The sequence below is a fragment of the Hylobates moloch genome, unplaced genomic scaffold, assembly GCF_009828535.3.
Source record: "Hylobates moloch isolate HMO894 unplaced genomic scaffold, HMol_V3 SCAFFOLD_11, whole genome shotgun sequence".
Classification (NCBI taxonomy): domain Eukaryota; kingdom Metazoa; phylum Chordata; class Mammalia; order Primates; family Hylobatidae; genus Hylobates; species Hylobates moloch.
In genome coordinates this window covers 55,392,535-55,410,059 of record NW_026652286.1, presented here as the reverse complement: position 1 = coordinate 55,410,059, position 17,525 = coordinate 55,392,535, and the positions used below count along the sequence as shown (strand labels likewise).

General features: G+C 41.6%; 1 protein-coding gene and 1 long non-coding RNA gene across 6 annotated transcripts in view; one reads left to right on the top strand and one right to left on the bottom strand.

Annotated features, from left to right (window-relative positions):
• Nucleotides 1-11,428, bottom strand: part of ANKRD42 (ankyrin repeat domain 42) — a 114,714-nt gene extending 103,286 nt beyond the window's left edge. For all 5 annotated transcript variants that reach the window (XR_009208772.1, XR_009208773.1, XR_009208774.1 and 2 more), the window contains exons 1-2: nucleotides 10,405-11,428; nucleotides 6,568-6,731 (exon numbers count right to left, since the gene is read on the bottom strand). Coding sequence is in view for 2 of the 5 variants with exons in the window: in XM_058424509.1 (XP_058280492.1) it covers nucleotides 6,568-6,731; nucleotides 10,405-10,462 (222 nt within the window). In the remaining 3 variants the exon portion in view is untranslated. The remainder of the gene's footprint in view (nucleotides 1-6,567; nucleotides 6,732-10,404) is intronic.
• Nucleotides 11,408-14,210, top strand: LOC116476767 (uncharacterized). Its single transcript, XR_009208777.1, has 2 exons — nucleotides 11,408-12,402; nucleotides 13,966-14,210. It is a non-coding gene; the product is annotated as an uncharacterized LOC116476767 (long non-coding RNA).
• The last annotated feature ends 3,315 nt before the right edge of the window (nucleotides 14,211-17,525 follow it).

Here is a 17,525-nt window from a genome sequence, read left to right as displayed (position 1 = left end):
TAATGATGTTGAACATCTTTTCATATGTTTAATTGCCATCCATATGTACTCTTTGAGAAAGTGTCAACTGAAGTCTTTTGCCATTAAAATTTTTTTTCTTACTGCTGAGTTCTGAGAGTTCCTTATATAATCTGGTTACAAGTTCTTAGGTACATGATTTGCAAAGGTTTTCTTCTCTATTTTCTCTATAAGTTTTATAAGTTTTACATTTATCTACAATCTGTTTTGAGTAAATTTTTGCATATGGTGCCAAGTATGGCTCAAGCTTCATTTTCTTTTTTTTTTAATTTAAGATTCGGAGGGTTCAAGTGCCAAGTTCGTTCATTTCATGGATATACTGCATGATGCTGAGGCATTTGGGCTTCTATTGAACCCATCTCCCAAAAAGTGACCAGGTTATCAAACAGGTAGTTTTTCAACCCTTGCCTCCTTCCCTATCTACTTTTGGAATCCCCAGTGTCTATTGTTCCCATCTCTTTGTCCATGTGTACCCAATATTTAGGTCCTACATATAAGTGAAAATATATGGTTTTTGGTTTTCTGTTTCTGCGTTAATTCACTTAGGATAAAAGGTTCATTTTCTTACATATGAATATGTGTAATTGCGCCAACATCATTTAATGAAAATATATCTGCTCTCCACTGAATTACATTTGCATCTTTGTTAAAAATCAATTGACTGGCTGGGTGCAGTGGTTCATGTCTGTAATCTCAGCATTTTGGGAGGCTGTGGCAGGTGGATCATTTAAAGTCAGGAGTTCAAGACTACACTGGTCAACATGGTGAAACCCTGTCTCCACTAAAAATACAAAAATTAGACAGGTGTGGTGGCAGGCACCTGCAGTACCAGCTACTCAAGAGGCTGAGGCAGGAGAATCACCTGAACCCAGGAGGCAGAGGTTGCAGTGAGCCAAGATCATACCACTGTACTCCAGCCTAGGCGACAGAACCAGACTCTGTCTTGAAAAGAGAAAAGAGAGAACAGAGAAGAGAACCGAACCAGATGGAAATTCTGGAGTTGAACAGTATATCTGAAATGAAAAGTTTAATAGGGGCTCAATAGCAGATTTCATCTGAAAAAAACTGAAGTCCAATAAAGCATAGTTTTTTTTACCAATTATTAATTTAGTGATTATTTCTTGCAACCAATATATAAATACCAAATATCTTAAGAAAATTCAGAAAGGATAAAAAACTGTAAAGGTGTTAATGTAGTGCTCACGTAAAGATTTAGGGCCACACACGGTGGTTCATGCCTGCAATCCTAGCATTTTGGGAGGCCGAGGCAGGTGGATCACAAGGTCAGGAGTTTGAGACCAGCCTGGCCAACATAGTGAAACTCCATCTCTACTAAAAATACAAAAATTAGCCAGGTGTGGTGGCACATGCCTGTAGTCCCAGCTATTCAGGAGGCTGAGGCAGGAGAATCATTTGAATCCAGGAGGCAGAGGTTGCAGTGAGCCAAGACGGTGCCATTGCACTCCAGCCTGGGCGACAGAGCAAGCCTCCCTCTCAAAAAAAAAAAAGAAAAGTTTAGGAGATGACCTTTAAGTGGGAATAGAGAAAAGCACCAATATCTTTTGTTTTCTGTTTACGCTTGTTAAAATCCAACAAACAGGCTGGGGCATGGTGGCTCACACCTGTAATCCCAGCATTTTGCGAGGCCAAGGCGGGTGGATCACTTGAGGTCAGGAGTTAGAGACCTGGCCAACATGGTGAAACCCCATCTCTACCAAAAATACAAAAAATTAGACAGGTATGGTGGCACATGCACCTGTAGTCCCAGCTACATAGGAGGCTGAGGTGGGAGAGCTGCTTGAACCTGGGAGGCAGAGGTTGCAGTGAGCTGAGATCGCACCTCTGCACTCCAGCCTGGGAAACAGAGTGATACCCTCTCTGAAAAAAAAAAAAAGAAAAAAAACCAAACAACATTTATTGAACATCTGCTAGGCACTGTGCTAGACACTAAAAATATAAACGTAAATTTAATTCAAGAAATTCAGCAACCTGAGAAACATTCATTGTGAACTTATGATGTGACTCCTATAATATGCCAGACATTACGCTAGGTATTGTGGAAAAAAAGATGAATAAGACTCAAAGGTATCTTCAAAGAGCTCAAAATCTAATAGAGAATAAAATTTAAAGTGATACACTTTTTAAAATTTATAAGATTTAGAGGTAGCACTAAGGAGTCAGTAACTAGTTGGGAGATACTGAGGGGGAAAACAGAAAGCTTTACCAAGTGGGTACTGACTGACCTGGATTTCAACCAGGTAACCAGTGGGAAGAGATGAGACAGGCAGATGAAACAGCATGTGCATACTGACCAAAGTAACTTATAGATTCAATGCTATTCCCATCAAGCTACCATTGACTTTCTTCACAGAATTAGAAAGAACTACTTTAAATTTCACGTGGAACCAAAAAAGAGCCCACAGAGCTAAGGCAATCCAAAGCAAAAAGAACAAAGCTGGAGGCATCATGCTACCTGACTTCAAACTATACTACAAGGCTACAGTAACCAAAACAGCTTGGTACTGGTACCAAAACAGATAAATAGACCAATGGAAGAGAACAGAGTGCTCAGAAATAACACCACACATCTACAACCACCTGATCTTCAACAAATCTGATGTTTGTGACAGGGGAAGGATTTCCTATTTAATAAATGGTGCTGGGAAAACTGGCTAGCCATATGCAGAAAACTGAAACTGGATCCCTTTCTTAAGCCTTATACAAAAATTAATTCAAATGGATTAAAGACTTAAAAGTAACACCTAAAAGCATAAAAGCCCTAGAAGAAAAACTAGGCAATACCATTCTGGACATAGCCATGGGCAAAGACTTCATGACTAAAACACCAAAAGCAATTGCAACAAAAGCCAACATTGACAAATAGAATTTAATTAAACTAAAGAGCTTCTGCACAACAAAAGAAACTATCATCAGAGTGAACAGGCAACCTACAGAATGGGAGAAAATTTGTGCAATCTATCCATCTGACAAAGGGCTAACATCTAGAATCTACAAGGAACTTAAATTTATAAGAAAAAAACAACCCCATCAAAAAGTGGGCAAAGGATATGAACAGATACTTCTCAAAAGAAGACATTTATGCAGCAACAAACATATAAAAAAAGCTCATCACTGGTCATTAGAGAAATGCAAATCAAAACTACAATGAGATACCATCTCACACCAGTTAGAATGACAATCATTAAAAACTCAGGGAACAACAGATGCTGGAGAGGATGTGGAGAAATAGGAACTCTTTTACACTGTTGGTGGGAGTGTAAATTAGTTCAACCCTTGTGGAAGACAGTGTGGCAATTCCTCAAGGATCTAGAACCAGAAATACCATTTGACCCAGCAATCCCATTACTGGGTATATGCCCAAAGGATTATAAATCATTCTACTACCAAGACATGCACATGTATGTTTATTGCAGCGCTATTCACAATAGCAAAGACTTGGAACCAACCCAAATACCCATCAATGATAGGCTAAAGAAAATGTGGCACATATACACCATGGAATACCACGCAGCCATAAAAAAAGAATGAGTTCATGTCCTTTGCAGGGCCATGGATGAAGCTGGAAACCACCTTTCTCAGCAAACTAACACAGGAACAGAAAACCAAACACCACATGTTCTCACTCATAAAGTGGGAGTTGAACAATAAGAACACATGGACACAGGGAGGGGAACATCACACACTGGGGCCTGTCGGTGGTTGGAGGGTTAGGGGAGGGAGAGCATTAGGACAAATACCTAATGCATGCAGGGCTTAAAACCTAGAAGACGGGTTGATGGGTGCAGCAAACCACCATGGCACATGTATACCTACGTAACAAAACTGCACGTTCTGCACATGTATCCTAGAACTTAAAGTATTAAAAAAAAAAAAAGAAAAGAAAAGAAACAGCATGTGCAAAGCCTATGATAATATGGAACAGTAGACTAATTTGGGAAATGATGGTAGTCACCAGTACTATAGCATAAAACAATTATGATGGGAGATGGGGTTAGAGAGAGAAGTCTACCATGCTAAATGGCTTGAACTTTATCCTATGGAGGGCAGAGAGTTACTACAGAGTTTTAAGGAAGGTCTCAAGTAATATTAGATTTTAGTTTTACAGAGAAAATAGCTTTGTATATAGTATATGGACTACAGGGAGACCACACACAAAAAAAAATAAAATTAATTAAATCTAAGGACATGGTTATGGGGATGGAGAGGACAAATTCAGGAGACAAAGATGAAGCAGAATCAAATGACCTAGTGACCAGTTCTCACTGCATCAATGTGTATCATGAACTGCACCTTCATCTAGACAAATGCTGATAATGTGTTTTGCTTCTGTGAAATACTGAAACAACTCAATGATGATTCAAAGGCTATTGCCCTGGAAAACTACAAAAGGGAGGGAAAAATATAACAGTTTTAGTGTTAGACTAATTGAATTTGAGATGCTAGTCAGATATGAATGAGCTATGATCAAGCACCTAATACATAATCCAAAACTCAGCAGAGAGAGCAAATAAATGAATTATGTAGAAGCGATAAAGCCAAAGAAGTTTAAAAGACTGGCTGGAGAAAGTGTAAAGTAGGAAAGAAATGTAAACAACAGGCCGGGCGCGGTGGCTCACGCTTGTAATCCCAGCACTTTGGGAGGCCAAGGCGGGCGGATCACGAGGTCAGCAGATCGAGACCACGGTGAAACCCCGTCTCTACTAAAAATACAAAAAAATTAGCCGGGCGTAGTGGCGGGCGCCTGTAGTCCCAGCTACTCGGAGAGGCTGAGGCAGGAGAATGGCGTGAACCTGGGAGGCGGAGCTTGCAGTGAGCCGAGACTGCGCCACTGCACTCCAGCCTGGGCGACAGAGCAAGACTCCGTCTCAAAAAAAAAAAAAAAAAAAGAAATGTAAACAACACTACAATTACACAGTAGGAGGAGTGAGTTAACCAAAGTAGACTGAGTGAGAGTAATAAGAGAAGCTGAAAGGGCACCAGAAAAGAGATGAAATAAATGGTATATCCTGATGTCTATTAGGATATGGCAGAGTAAAATCAGTACTTCCCCCTTCTTTCCAAAATCACCCAAAAGCAAAGAGCAAAAAAACCCAGAAAACTCCAACCGTGATGAAACTAGGAGACAACTGTAACTCAAACTACAAACAGATTAAAAAACCTGCCAAACTGCAGATCAAATAGGAATGTGGGAGGAAAGAGCAGAGAGAACCACCTACCCAGGGATACCAGCTCACAAAGAACCATCAGGCTCCAATGAAAGGCAAAAGCGAAAATCCTTTGTTTATAATAACACTTCAGTGAGGCACACAAACTGGTAGAGGGAGAGTCTCTGAACCAGATTTGGTTACAAGAAGCAAAGAAGTACAAATAAAGAAGATATCACACAGGACTGCCATACTCACAGAAGGAAGTCATGTGTGTGTGGTAGGGGTAAAAAGACAATCCATTGTCAATAACCTATTGTAGCTTATAGGCTGGGGAAATGTAGTAGCTAAAATAAGCCCCCCATACACATAACCTTGAATCATGAGAAAAGTGCTAGTTAGCCTTGGACAGAGCCCAAGGATCAGATTTGCATTAAAATACTCACTAAGCAGTTTGTACTAGCTAAAAATTGAAACCAAATAAATATCCAACAATATGAAAACAGAGAAATTCTAATACCAGTCTAAGAATAGAATAAACAGCATGGCTGAAAGAAATGAACTTGAGTACATATGTGTAACCACATGGATAAAACTCAAAAACATATTGTTCAACAAAAAAAGCAAGCTAAAGAATAATATACATAATGTGATATCATTTATATAATGTATTTCATTCAAAACAATGATATAATCATATGTAATAACAGCATAAAACATAGATAGGAATAATAAACACCAAAATCAGGGTAATAGTTATCTCTGGAGTTGGAAGCAGAGGAATGGCACCTGAGAGGGGTACTTAGGGACTTCAAATGTACCTGCAACATTCCATTTCTTTTCTAAAAATCTGACGCTACTAAAGCAAAAATGTTAGAATACGTATTCATTATATTATCTACTCCAAGTTATCCTCTATGCTCGCCTTTGGAACCCAGTCACCATATTGTGAGGAAGTAGAAACTAGCTCACACGTAGAATCCTCACAAATAAGCCCACAGGGACGAAGTTTAAGGTGCCTAATTCATAACCAGCATCAACCACCAGAGACATCTTGAGTGAACAAGCCTTCAGAAGAATCTAGCCCCAGCTTTTTAATATTACAGCTGAAGCCCCAGATATCATGATGCAGAGACAAGCTGTCTCCAGGATCCAAATTCTTGGGGTTTGTTCACGAGTATAAATAAATCATTATTTTATTATGCTAAATTTTGGGATAATTTGTTATCAAGCCCTAGCAAAGTGGAATACCCAAATATTAAACTATGACTGAAAAGAAAATATATGCAGTACCTACCATAAGGTCTCAGCACTGTTTGCTAAATTTACAAAACTGTTATAGCTATAAACTTACCTCAGTTTAGTGATATGTATAGTTTCTTACCTCCAAACTTCCAGAATGTGCTGCCCAATGTAAAGGTGTAAACTTATGGAGAACATCAACTTCATTAATGCTGGCTCCACGTTCCACTATTTCTGAAAGCTGCTTTACATCTCCAGCTCGTACTGCATCATGTATGCTGCCAAAATGCACCTTCTTCCTGGAACCTATTGAAAAATCAAATTATTTACAATGTACTACAAAACTGTGAAAGAAAAAAAAGACTAAAACAGTGATCTAACAGAAAGCAAAAAATAACTTTGGCTTTCCAAATAATTTACTACAAAGATGTTTGTCATTAATATCTTAAACAGACTTCTGGTTCCAACACTGACATGTAAAAAGCATGGAAGTTGACACTCCCATCCTTATAGGGAAAAATGAATAAACAGAAAATGAACAACTTTTCTTGGACCCATCAGAGAACCGAGGTCTCAGGGCAAACTGCCACCCCAAATCTGGAGAGACAAATACAGAAAAATACAGTCCTGGAGCAGAAGCACTGGAGCCATAAAGTGGTAGAAGCACTTACATGGTAATGTTGACGACTTGCCAGAGGATGAGTACATACTAGCCAAAGAATGAGAAACTTCTAAAGGCCACACTCTTACCTAGGAAGCCACTACACTTTCATAGATTTTACCTTCAGAAACCTCACCAGGTTACCATTGTGAAAAGCCAGGAACTCATGTTTTTGGCAGTGAGAAGGAAAAAGTAACCATTTTGAAATATGCCCAATGTGTTCTCCATAACAAAGGCCTCTCTAGTGAAAAAGACTTCACCAGAGCCTCATCTCATACATGCAAATATATTTTATCAACATCTTTCTTATGTTTCTAATTTATTCTTACACTAAGAAAGGAATGGCAGGCCATGATTTTTAATTCATATACTCTTAGTGCTTCATATTTTATAATTTAATTAATAAGCATTGTGAACAGGTAACTATTAGAGAAGAATGAAAGAGTAAGCAGTTCAACTTCAGCATTCTCTAAATAAAACAGGCATGATTCCTGACCTGAAGTTGTTTTGAAAACAGCTCACCAACACTTCTGGCAAATGATCTGTGCAACCTTGTACTACTATTTATCTATGTACATGTCCTCTCTCCGCAATAGGAATGTTAATTTCTTAAGGGCAAAAATCGTATTTTAAACTGGAATTATATCTTTTATATACTATTATTACATCTTTTTATATACTCTAATTATATATTTGCTCTTAGCAAAATGCTGTAAGTGTACTCAAAAAGCCTTTCTGAACATCTACCATGTGTCAGGCACTATGATAACATGATAGAAAACGGACAAGGATTTAATACATTTTTTTTCCGCCAACACATTAAAATCTATTTGGATAAATACATAATGAAAACAAAAACCTGACAGCAATGTCCTCAGAGAGTACAGGTAAAATTAAGGAGAAACAAAACAAGTCACAGAGGAAGAAACATTCAAGCAAGTCCTTGAAGAACAATTAAGATATATGGCAAATGGGAACGACAGCATATGTAAGGTGTGCACATGTACACATACACACACACACACACCTTTAATAAACGTTCAATGATGTTAATCCCTTCATTCTTCTCCTTTAAACTAGCACAGCCAGACCTACAAACGATGTTCTATCCACTCTACTTATTTTACACAGAGACACTCCTCTAATCCGTCTTATACAGACCAACTATCCTGACCACTTCATGCCCCTACTCTAAACTGCTACTGGTTGGCCACTGCTAGTCTACAAAACAAAACCCAAACTCTCAGTATGACCTCTATGGCCTCCCATAATTTGGCTCCATCTAATTTTATGGCCTTTTTTCTCACCACATTCCATCCCGATTTATTCACTCACCCACTCATCCATCTACTCAACGTAAGTTTGGTGTCTACCATAAGGATAAAAAGATGAAGACACCCTCCAGGAACTCACAGATTAGTAGAGAAGATACAAACACAAAATACAAAATAATGTGGTAAAAGCAACGATGGAAATATTCATAAGAACCTGTGGAAGCACAGATGACTTCAAACTCAGCCAGGGTAGGAGGGAAGGGGAACAGAGAAGGATTCCTGGGGAAAGTTACATCTAAGACAGAATCTTCAAGGATTAACAGGAGTTTGCCAAGGAAAGTAGGAAGAATGAGTAGGCCTAAACAGCATAAACAGTGGGACATGGTCAAGAAACCACACACACACACACAAAAATCCTTTTACTAAAGTATTAAGGGGAAAAATAGGCTAGAACTAGACAAGAAACAGACAATGGTGAAACTTATTTTTAAAAACTTGGACTTGAGCAGACAGTGGAGAATCACTGAGGAATTTTAAACAGAAGAATTATAATGATTGAGTGCTGTAAGGCTAAGTTTACAAGGCTAAATTCAGGGAAGAGAATTTATTGAATGGGGAGCAAAAAGGCAAGACTAAAGAGTAGGTTGATTGGCTGGGCACGGTGGCTCACGCCTGTAATCCCAGTACTTTGGGAGGCCAAGGTGGGCGGATCATGAGGTCAGGAGGAGACCATCATGGCTAACACAGTGAAACCCCGTTTCTACTAAAAATACAAAAAATTAGCCAGGTGTGTTGGCGGGCCCCTGTTGTCCCAGCTGCTCGGGAGGCTGAGGCAGAAGAATGGTGTGAACCTGGGAGGCGGAGATTGCAGTGAGCTGAGGATCGCGCCACTGCACTCCAGCATGGGGGACAGAGCGAGACACCGTCTCAAAAAAAAAAAAAAGAGAGAGGAGGTAGATCAAGAATACAGTTTACAATAGTCTAGACCAGAAAAAATGAGACTGTGAATAGTGGGAAAAGAAAAGGAGAAAGATTCAACAAATATTAATAAAATTAGAATGAACTAAACTGGAATGGATACAGTGGGTGAAACATGGGAAAAGTAGTAAGATAACTCCAAGGTGTCTGGCTTTATCATCTGAGTGCTGTGGTGCCATTAGTTGAGACAGCAAACACTGAAGAACAGAGAGGATATACAGATATAAAATTACATTTTGGACATGCTGCTCTTGAGGTACCCAAGGAAAATTTCCATAAGGGAGACTTATCTATCTATTTTTGCAGCTCCGAGGAGAGATACGGAATTCACGTCTCAGTGTTACGTGTGTCTCTGCATTAGAATGCTTTTTCTGACACCCATACTCACCCCCTACTGGAATCAGTGGCATTCTACCGTCCTTTATAACATTCATCTCACTTGTCATTATTTGCTCAGTATTTATCTTCCTCACTAGAAGGAAATGCCTGTCTTCTTAAGTTCCTTAAGTTCCTTAAGACAGAGCACAAAGTAGCCATATGCAGTAAATATTTACTGGATGGTTGAATGCGTAACCGATTTGAGGGCCATCAGTAGGACTGAAGTCACAGTAAATGACAAGAAAAAGAGAACCAATGATGGCATCATCAAGGGGGAAAAGCTGCATTTAAGAAGAGGGTAGAAGAAAAAACGGTAAGGGAAAGGGTCACTCAATGGAGCGAAAGAAGAAAACTAAGTAAGTACTAATTTGTCATCTCCACAGGGTCAAATGCTGCAGGGAAGTCAAGGAAGAACTTAAAAGGGTCCATAAGACTGAACAAGAGTTGATGTCAAGCTGGGCAAAAAGACTCGGAGGAATGGTGTGGATGGAAAAAAGGAAAGAAAGCGGAAATAATACAGAACAGGGGAGAGTTGAACAGCTTTGGTATATCCTGAAAATAAATTAAAAAGGGAAAGGGGGAGTGACAGCTGAGAAAAGCAAATGCCAGAAAGGGCTAAGGCTGTTGCGGTCTTAAGTGAGAAAAGGAATACGACAGAGATGAGGGCCAATGACATAGTCTAACTCACAGGGGTTTGCAGTCTCCCTAGAGGAAGTGGAGGGGCCTGAATTGGCCACCCCGGGCATGGCGCAACACCTCCGACTCTGGGGAGGAGTTGAGTCCAGGACCCTGATGCTGCGGCAGTCTTCACTTGCTCTCACCCACGAGCCACTGCAGCGGCAGCGGCAGCGGCCCTCTTCTCCGTCGTCACTAGGACGGGGCCCAAGGTCCTCTCTTGCTCTCTCCCAGAAGCTGCAGCGGAAACCTTCGTCTTCACTTTCTCTCTCCCAAAAGCCACTGAAGCGGCAGCTGGCGTCTTCACTGCCGCTCACACCGGAGGAGTCACTGGCTGCGTAGCCGCGGTCTCCACTTACTCCCTCCCAAGAACTACCAAGGCTGTGGCCGCCATCGACACTCCCTCCCTCCCAGGAGCCACTGAGGCGGCGACTGCGATCGTCACTGACTCTATCCCCGAAGTCACTAGTTCGCGAGTCCCGGACGTCACTGACTCGCTCCCAAGGACCACTGAGGCGGAGGCCTCGGTATTCTCTGGCTGTTCCCCTGGAGTCGGTAGTTTGGTGGCCTCCAACTTCACTAAAATTCACGTCGCTGCTGCAGAAGGTGCGGTCTCCCCTAACTCTCTCCCAAGAGCAGCTGTGACTGTGGCCACTATCTCCCCTAACTCCCTCCCTAGAGACGCTGCGGCAGTGGCCGAGGTTTTCACCGACCCTTCTCAAGTCACTCCGGGAGAAGCCGGCGTCTCCACTTAGGCTTCCTGCAGCGACCCTGGAGCGGCGGTCGCCCACTTCACGTTTTCTTTCCCCGTCGTCGCTAACTCTTTCCCTTGACTCGGCGCCGGAATGGCTGTGTAGGCCGTTTATCCTCCACACGTGGTGGCTAGTGCGGCGGCCGCCGTCTTCGTCTGCTACTCCCTGTGAGCCGCGGTGGCGGCGGCCGCCTTCCGCTGGTACTTTCTCGGAGTCGCTTTCCAGCCTCCCGACTCCAGCCACTTGGCTGGAGAGGCAGCAGGGCCGTCGCCTTGGAAACGAGTACACTTCCGACGTGCTGAGGTCATTTCCCTCCCGCTCCTCACGGCTCACGCTACTTCCGGTTTCCTTTCCCTCAGCTTTTCCATGGCTTTTCGTGTGGACAAATCGGGAGGTGCTGTGAACTGGTTTTCGGTGAAATTCGGCTCGGCCTCACGCGAACCTATCTAGGTCCGTCTCTGGAGTGGCCTGTCATCGATCGCGCCCTCCATCGCTGAGCGACACAAGTGGAACCCCCCAGGACTGCATTCTGCGTAGGTGACCTGTGTGGCGCGGGCCGGGCGGGGCCTTTTTGTCCTTGGGCAAACCTGGTATACTTTCTCAGTGGTGATTGGAAGGAAATTTGTTGCCCTGTCATTTCGCAAGTATGGAAAAAGACCTAAAGGAGAATTTAGCAGCTGCAGCCGCTGTTTTTATTGAGTACTTTACTACCGCCAACTCTTTAATAATCGCTTGTTAGTTGTTACCCCTCTTTTATAGGTCAAGAGACTCAATATGTCGGTACTTTGGTAAGGCCAGGCAGCAGGTAAGTTGTAAAACCAGTATAAAAACACGGGTCGTTAGTCAAGAGTGCTTCACGTCTCCTGACTCCAAATCCGAGAATCCTTTCACTGTATCATGTTTACTGCTCAAATATTTTTACAACCGTATTGCTTAACAACAGGAATGAATTATTTCACCATTTGTTGCAAACCTATGGGTCACGTTTTGTGCCAACAGCAGAAAATACAGAAATTAGTAAGAATTATCTGCCCTCCAGGGGCATCACCAACCTGGATTCCCCTCTCGGCCCAGTTTTTCTACCTTTACTGCCTTCTCCCTTCAGGAATAATGAACTCGTCCTGGAAACATACCATACTTTTTAATATCTCTGCCTTGTCATGTGCTGTTCCTCTTACCAGGAAACTACCCTGCCTTTCCCCCAGTTTTGGTCTGTGAACACATTTGGGAAATTCTGATCCTACCTCTACTCTCTTGAGGTACAGTAAATTGTCTTTGACTTCCATCACTTTTTGTAATATTACTGATTGCCATTTATTGAGTTCCTATGATCAGCCTGGCACTGTACTAAGTGCTTTATATTTTCTTGTTCATTTTTTTATACCAACATAAATGAGTTTGACTCAATTCTTACTATAACCTGCCAAAATAAGTATTGCTCTTCCTTTTTACGGAGAGAGAAACAAGGGGGAAAAAAGTTAATTGCCTCAGGATATACTGCTAGTGTTGCGGGACAAATCAGAGACAGGAGAGGCCAGAGTTCAGGAGAGCCCTTTATTATTAAGGTGATCACAGGCTCAGTCGGACTAGGGTCCAGAAAGTCTGAGCCTGGAACAAAGGGATCAATCACCTTTTAAGCAGTTGGTGGCGGGAGTTTGGTGCTACAGGAAGCCTACTTGCAGAAGCAAGAACAAAGGCAGTTAATTACTCTTTTACATTTGTTACACCACATGTCTTACATCCTTGGGAATACATGCTTTTGTAGCAATTGCTTGTCAACCTTGTGACTTTACAGCCGCGCTAGGGAGGGAAGCAAGAACTCGTGGTGCTTCAAGGAATGTGAAACGATGGAACACAGATAAGCTTCTCCGTGCATAGAGGAGAAATAAGCAGTTAATATTCTCTCTTAACCCAGGCCTCCAGAGGGTGGGGGGCTATATTTCATTCTACCTCTAAGGAAAAGAATAAACTTCTTGACTAATATACTTATAAAATTCATTAATTCCCCCTTCACTAGTAAATAGTAAATACCTGACTTAGGATTCCAACATAGGTCTTGAATTTTGCTGCAGGAGCTCCTCAAAGTCTCTGAATTCCCACAGCATTTATTAGATCACTTATCCCGTTGTATTATAATTATCTGTTTAACAATTTTTCCTCACCCCTAAAGGACCCTGAGCTTCTGGAAGGTAGAGACTGTATCTTAAAATCTTGGCATTTCTGATGTCTAGAATATTTCATTTAAGAGAAGGGCTTAGTAACTGTTGTGTGGGTGGGTTGATCAGTTGACTGTCAGGCAGGTGAACTAACAGGCTGAAGATAAAGTTTTTCACTGTCGGAAGTGAATTTGGGATTAGTCATCCGAATCCCCTCACTTTTAGAAATGGGGCAACTGGGTCGGGCGCGGTGGCTCACGCCTGTAATTCTAGCACTTTGGGAGGCCAAGGTGGGCGGATCACCTGAAGTCAGGGATTTGAGACCAGCCTGGCCAACATGGTGAAACCCCATCTCTACTAAAAATACAAAAATTAGCCAGGCATGGTAGCAGGAGCCTGTAATCCCAGCTGCTCGGGAGGCTGAGGCAGGAGAATCACTTGAACCTGGGAGGCAGAGGTTGCAGTGAGCTGAGATCGCGCAATTACACTCCAGCCTGGGCGACGAGCAAAACTCCACCTCAAAGAAAAAACAAAACAAGAAATGGGGCAGCTGAGGCCTTTTGTATACCAGGCATTTGTCGAGTTACTCATGTGGGCCAGTTTCTGTGATAAATGATTTGCAAATAATACCCAACTTAATCTGTTTTGTTATTTTTATTTTTACAGACGAAGAAACAGCTCAGATTTGACCGAGATCACACAAGTAGGAGTTGAGGAATTGGAACCCACTATGACTGACTCCAAATTAATATAGTGTTTATAGCCACTTACATAGTAATGATAAAGGTTTTATTTTTTTCACTATACAATATCTAGTAGATAAATTTACTGAGGAAATGAGACAGCACGTGACAAATCCTTAAAGGATACACACATGACAGGATTAGAAGAGGAAACAGAAACAGGTAACAGAGAAGCAGAAAAAGTAAAATCTCCCAAAATAAAAGTAGAAGGAATTAAAAATAAAAGCAGATTCCGGGTGCAGTGGCTCCCACCCAGCACTTTGGGAGGCCGAGGCAGGTGAATCACTTGAGGTGAGGAGTTCGAGACCAGCCTCACCAACATGGTGAAACCCCGTTTCTACTAGAAATAAAAAAATTAGCCAGGTGTGGTAGCGTGCACCTGTAATTCTGGTTACTTGGGAGGCTAAGGCAGAAGAATCACTTGAACCCGAGAGGCGGAGGTTGCAGTGAGCCAAGATCATGCCATTGCACTCCAGCCTGGGTGACAGAGCAAGATTATAAAGTCTTCTCAATAGAATCGTCTCAAAAATAATAAAAATAAAAGCAGAAGTTAATGAAATAGCAAATAAAATTGATGATAGTAACTAGCTGGTGTTTGAAAAGAACAATAAATAGAAACTCAACAAATCTGAGGAAGAAAAGGAAAGAAAATGGTATTGGAAACAAAGGAGCCCATGGACAGAGGATGGCTTGTGCCCAGGAGGTTGAGGTTGCAGTGAGCCATGATTGCATCGCTGCACTCCAGCCTGGTCAACAGAGCTAGACACTGTCTCAGAAAAAAAAAAAAAAAAAACAGGCCGGGCATGGTGGCTCACGCCTATAATCCCAGCACTTTGGGAGACTAAGGCAGGCGGATCATGAGGTCAACAGATCAAGACCATCCCAGCCAGCATGGTGAAACCCCATCTCTATTAAAAATACAAAAATTAGCTGGGCGTGGTGGCAGGCACCTGTAGTCCCAGCTACTTGGGAGGCTGGGGCAGGAGAATCGCTTGAACCCAGGAGGTGGAGGTTGCAGTAAGCCAAGATTGCACCACTGCACTCCAGCTTGGCAGCAGAGTGAGAGTCCGTCTCGGGAAAAAAAAAAAAAGTGGGGGCAAAGGGACATATTACAAAGGAGACTTTGAAAATCAGAAGCAAATTATTTTGTGTAACATTATACATGTTGAGCACCCCTTATCCAAAATGCTTAGGACCAGAGTGTTTCAGATTTTGGATTTTGGAATATTTGCATATACATAATGAGAAATCTTCGGTATGGGGCCCAAGACTAAACAAATTCATTTGTTTTATGTACACCTTATACACATAACCTGGAGGTAATTTTATACAACATTTTAAATAATCTGGTACATAAAACAAAGTTTATGTTAAGTATTTATGTGTGGAATTTTCTACTTGTTGCATCATGGCAGTGCTCAAAAAGTTTCAGGCTTTGGAGCATTGAGGAGTTTGGATTTTCAGATTAAGAATGTTCAACCTTTACTAATAATCTTGAAAATTCGGCCGAGCGTGATGGCTCACGCCTATAATCCCAGCACTTTGGGAGTCCGAGGCGTGTGGATCACTTGAGGTCAGGAGTTGGAGACCAGCCTGGCCAACATGGTGAAAACCCGTCTGTACTAAAAATATAAACATTAGCTGGGCATGGGGGCAGTCACCTGTAATCCCAGCTACTCAGGAGGCTGAGGCGAGAGAATCACTTGAACACAGGAGACAGAGGTTGCAGTGAGCGGAGATCACACCACCACACTCCAGCCTGGGTGACAGAGCAAGGCTCCGTCTCAAAAAAAAAAAAATCGCTTGGCTAATTTTCTCGGAAAATACGAATTTCAAAATACTGGCTCGAGTCAGAAAACTTTAATAAATTGGTAACTGTAAATGTGCTAAAGTAGTCAATCCCCAATAAATGTCACCAGGAACAAAGCATAGAGAAGGATGGAGTACTTCCCAACTCTAAAGCTAGTGTAACCCTAACAGCTCTAACCATGTCAAAATTTCAAATTCACATTGCCCGTGAACCTACTGGTTGTGAGATCTTCAAAATAACTTGCTCAGATATATGTAGTATGATAGTCACCATAAAACTTTGTAATTGTGAATAATTAGAAATTTTAATATCCATCAGTAAAAGAATAGCTAAATTATGCTGCATTCATCATACAAAATACTACGCAGTGGTAGAAATGCAGATCTATGTACCTTAATCTACATGGAAAGAGTTGTATAGGCAATGAAAAATGGTGCAAAACAATACATATATGATCTCATTAAATTTTCAATATTTTTAATTTGGAAAGGGTCTATACTGAATTGTTAACTCAGTATATAGACCAAGAAAGAGGGTGTAAAAGGTGACCATATTTTATATTTTTATTATTTGATTTTAAAAATGTTAATCCTAAGTAAAAATACAGAAGAAGAGAAAAACATGTACCATCACATGAAGCAAAAGAAGATAGTTTAAAGTGAGTGTGGGCTGGGCACACTGGCTCACGCCTATAATCCCAGCACTTTGGGAGGCTGGATTACCTGAGGTCAAGTGAGACCAGCCTGGCAAATACGGTAAAACCCCGCCTCTACTAAAAATACAAAAATTACCCGGGTTTGGTGGTGGGTGCCTGTAATCCCAGGTACTCAGGAGGCTGAGTCTGGAGAATCACTTGAATTTGGGGGTCAAAGGTTGCAGTGAGCTGCGACTACACCACTGCACTCCAGCCTGGGCAACACAGCGAGACTCTGTCTCAAAAACAAAGTGAGTGTGGTCCAGAAGAGATTCAGAAGCTAAGAAAAGCACACTGGTTTTGGCAAGAAGTCATTGATAATAAGAGTAATTTTAATAAAAAAAGCTAAGATGCAATATCCAGACTGCACAGGATTTCAAGGTAAGTGCCTAACTATGGAAGTTTCTTAAGTGAAACAGGGTTCAGAATACATTCTGGAGTGGTCATCTCAGTATTCTAGAGAACTAGAACCTTTTGTGAGTAGGAAGGTATGATTCCAGTTAGTAAGTATGACTAGTCCTCCACTTCTACCTCAGTTTTTCTAAAGTGGGGTGATAAAGCCGGATATCATAAATCAGCTTTTTACCTCTTGTTGCAGAGAAGGGAGCAGGGCCAACCCCAAGCAAAAACAAAAAATGAAGTGGATGTTGGTGACAGTCTACTCCTTTCTGCCTATGTGCCATTTTCTGTTATTTCCCAGTCATTCTTGTTCTCCTTTTGGTGCCCACTCCCAAATCCTCACATGGGTACTCCATGGGTACCTTTTGGCTCTTATTTAGCTACTCTTCCCCACCTGCTCAACACAATGCCCATTATCTCTGGGAGCTGACCCCATTTAGGATTAGGAAAAAACTTCCCAATTCTACAAGAGTGCATATCTTTCTTGATAATAGTCTATTTTCCATTTCTACCTCTAGTTTACCTCTTTAGTCAGCTACATTTTTCCACCTGCAGCATGGTTAGATGCCTCCTCAGATTT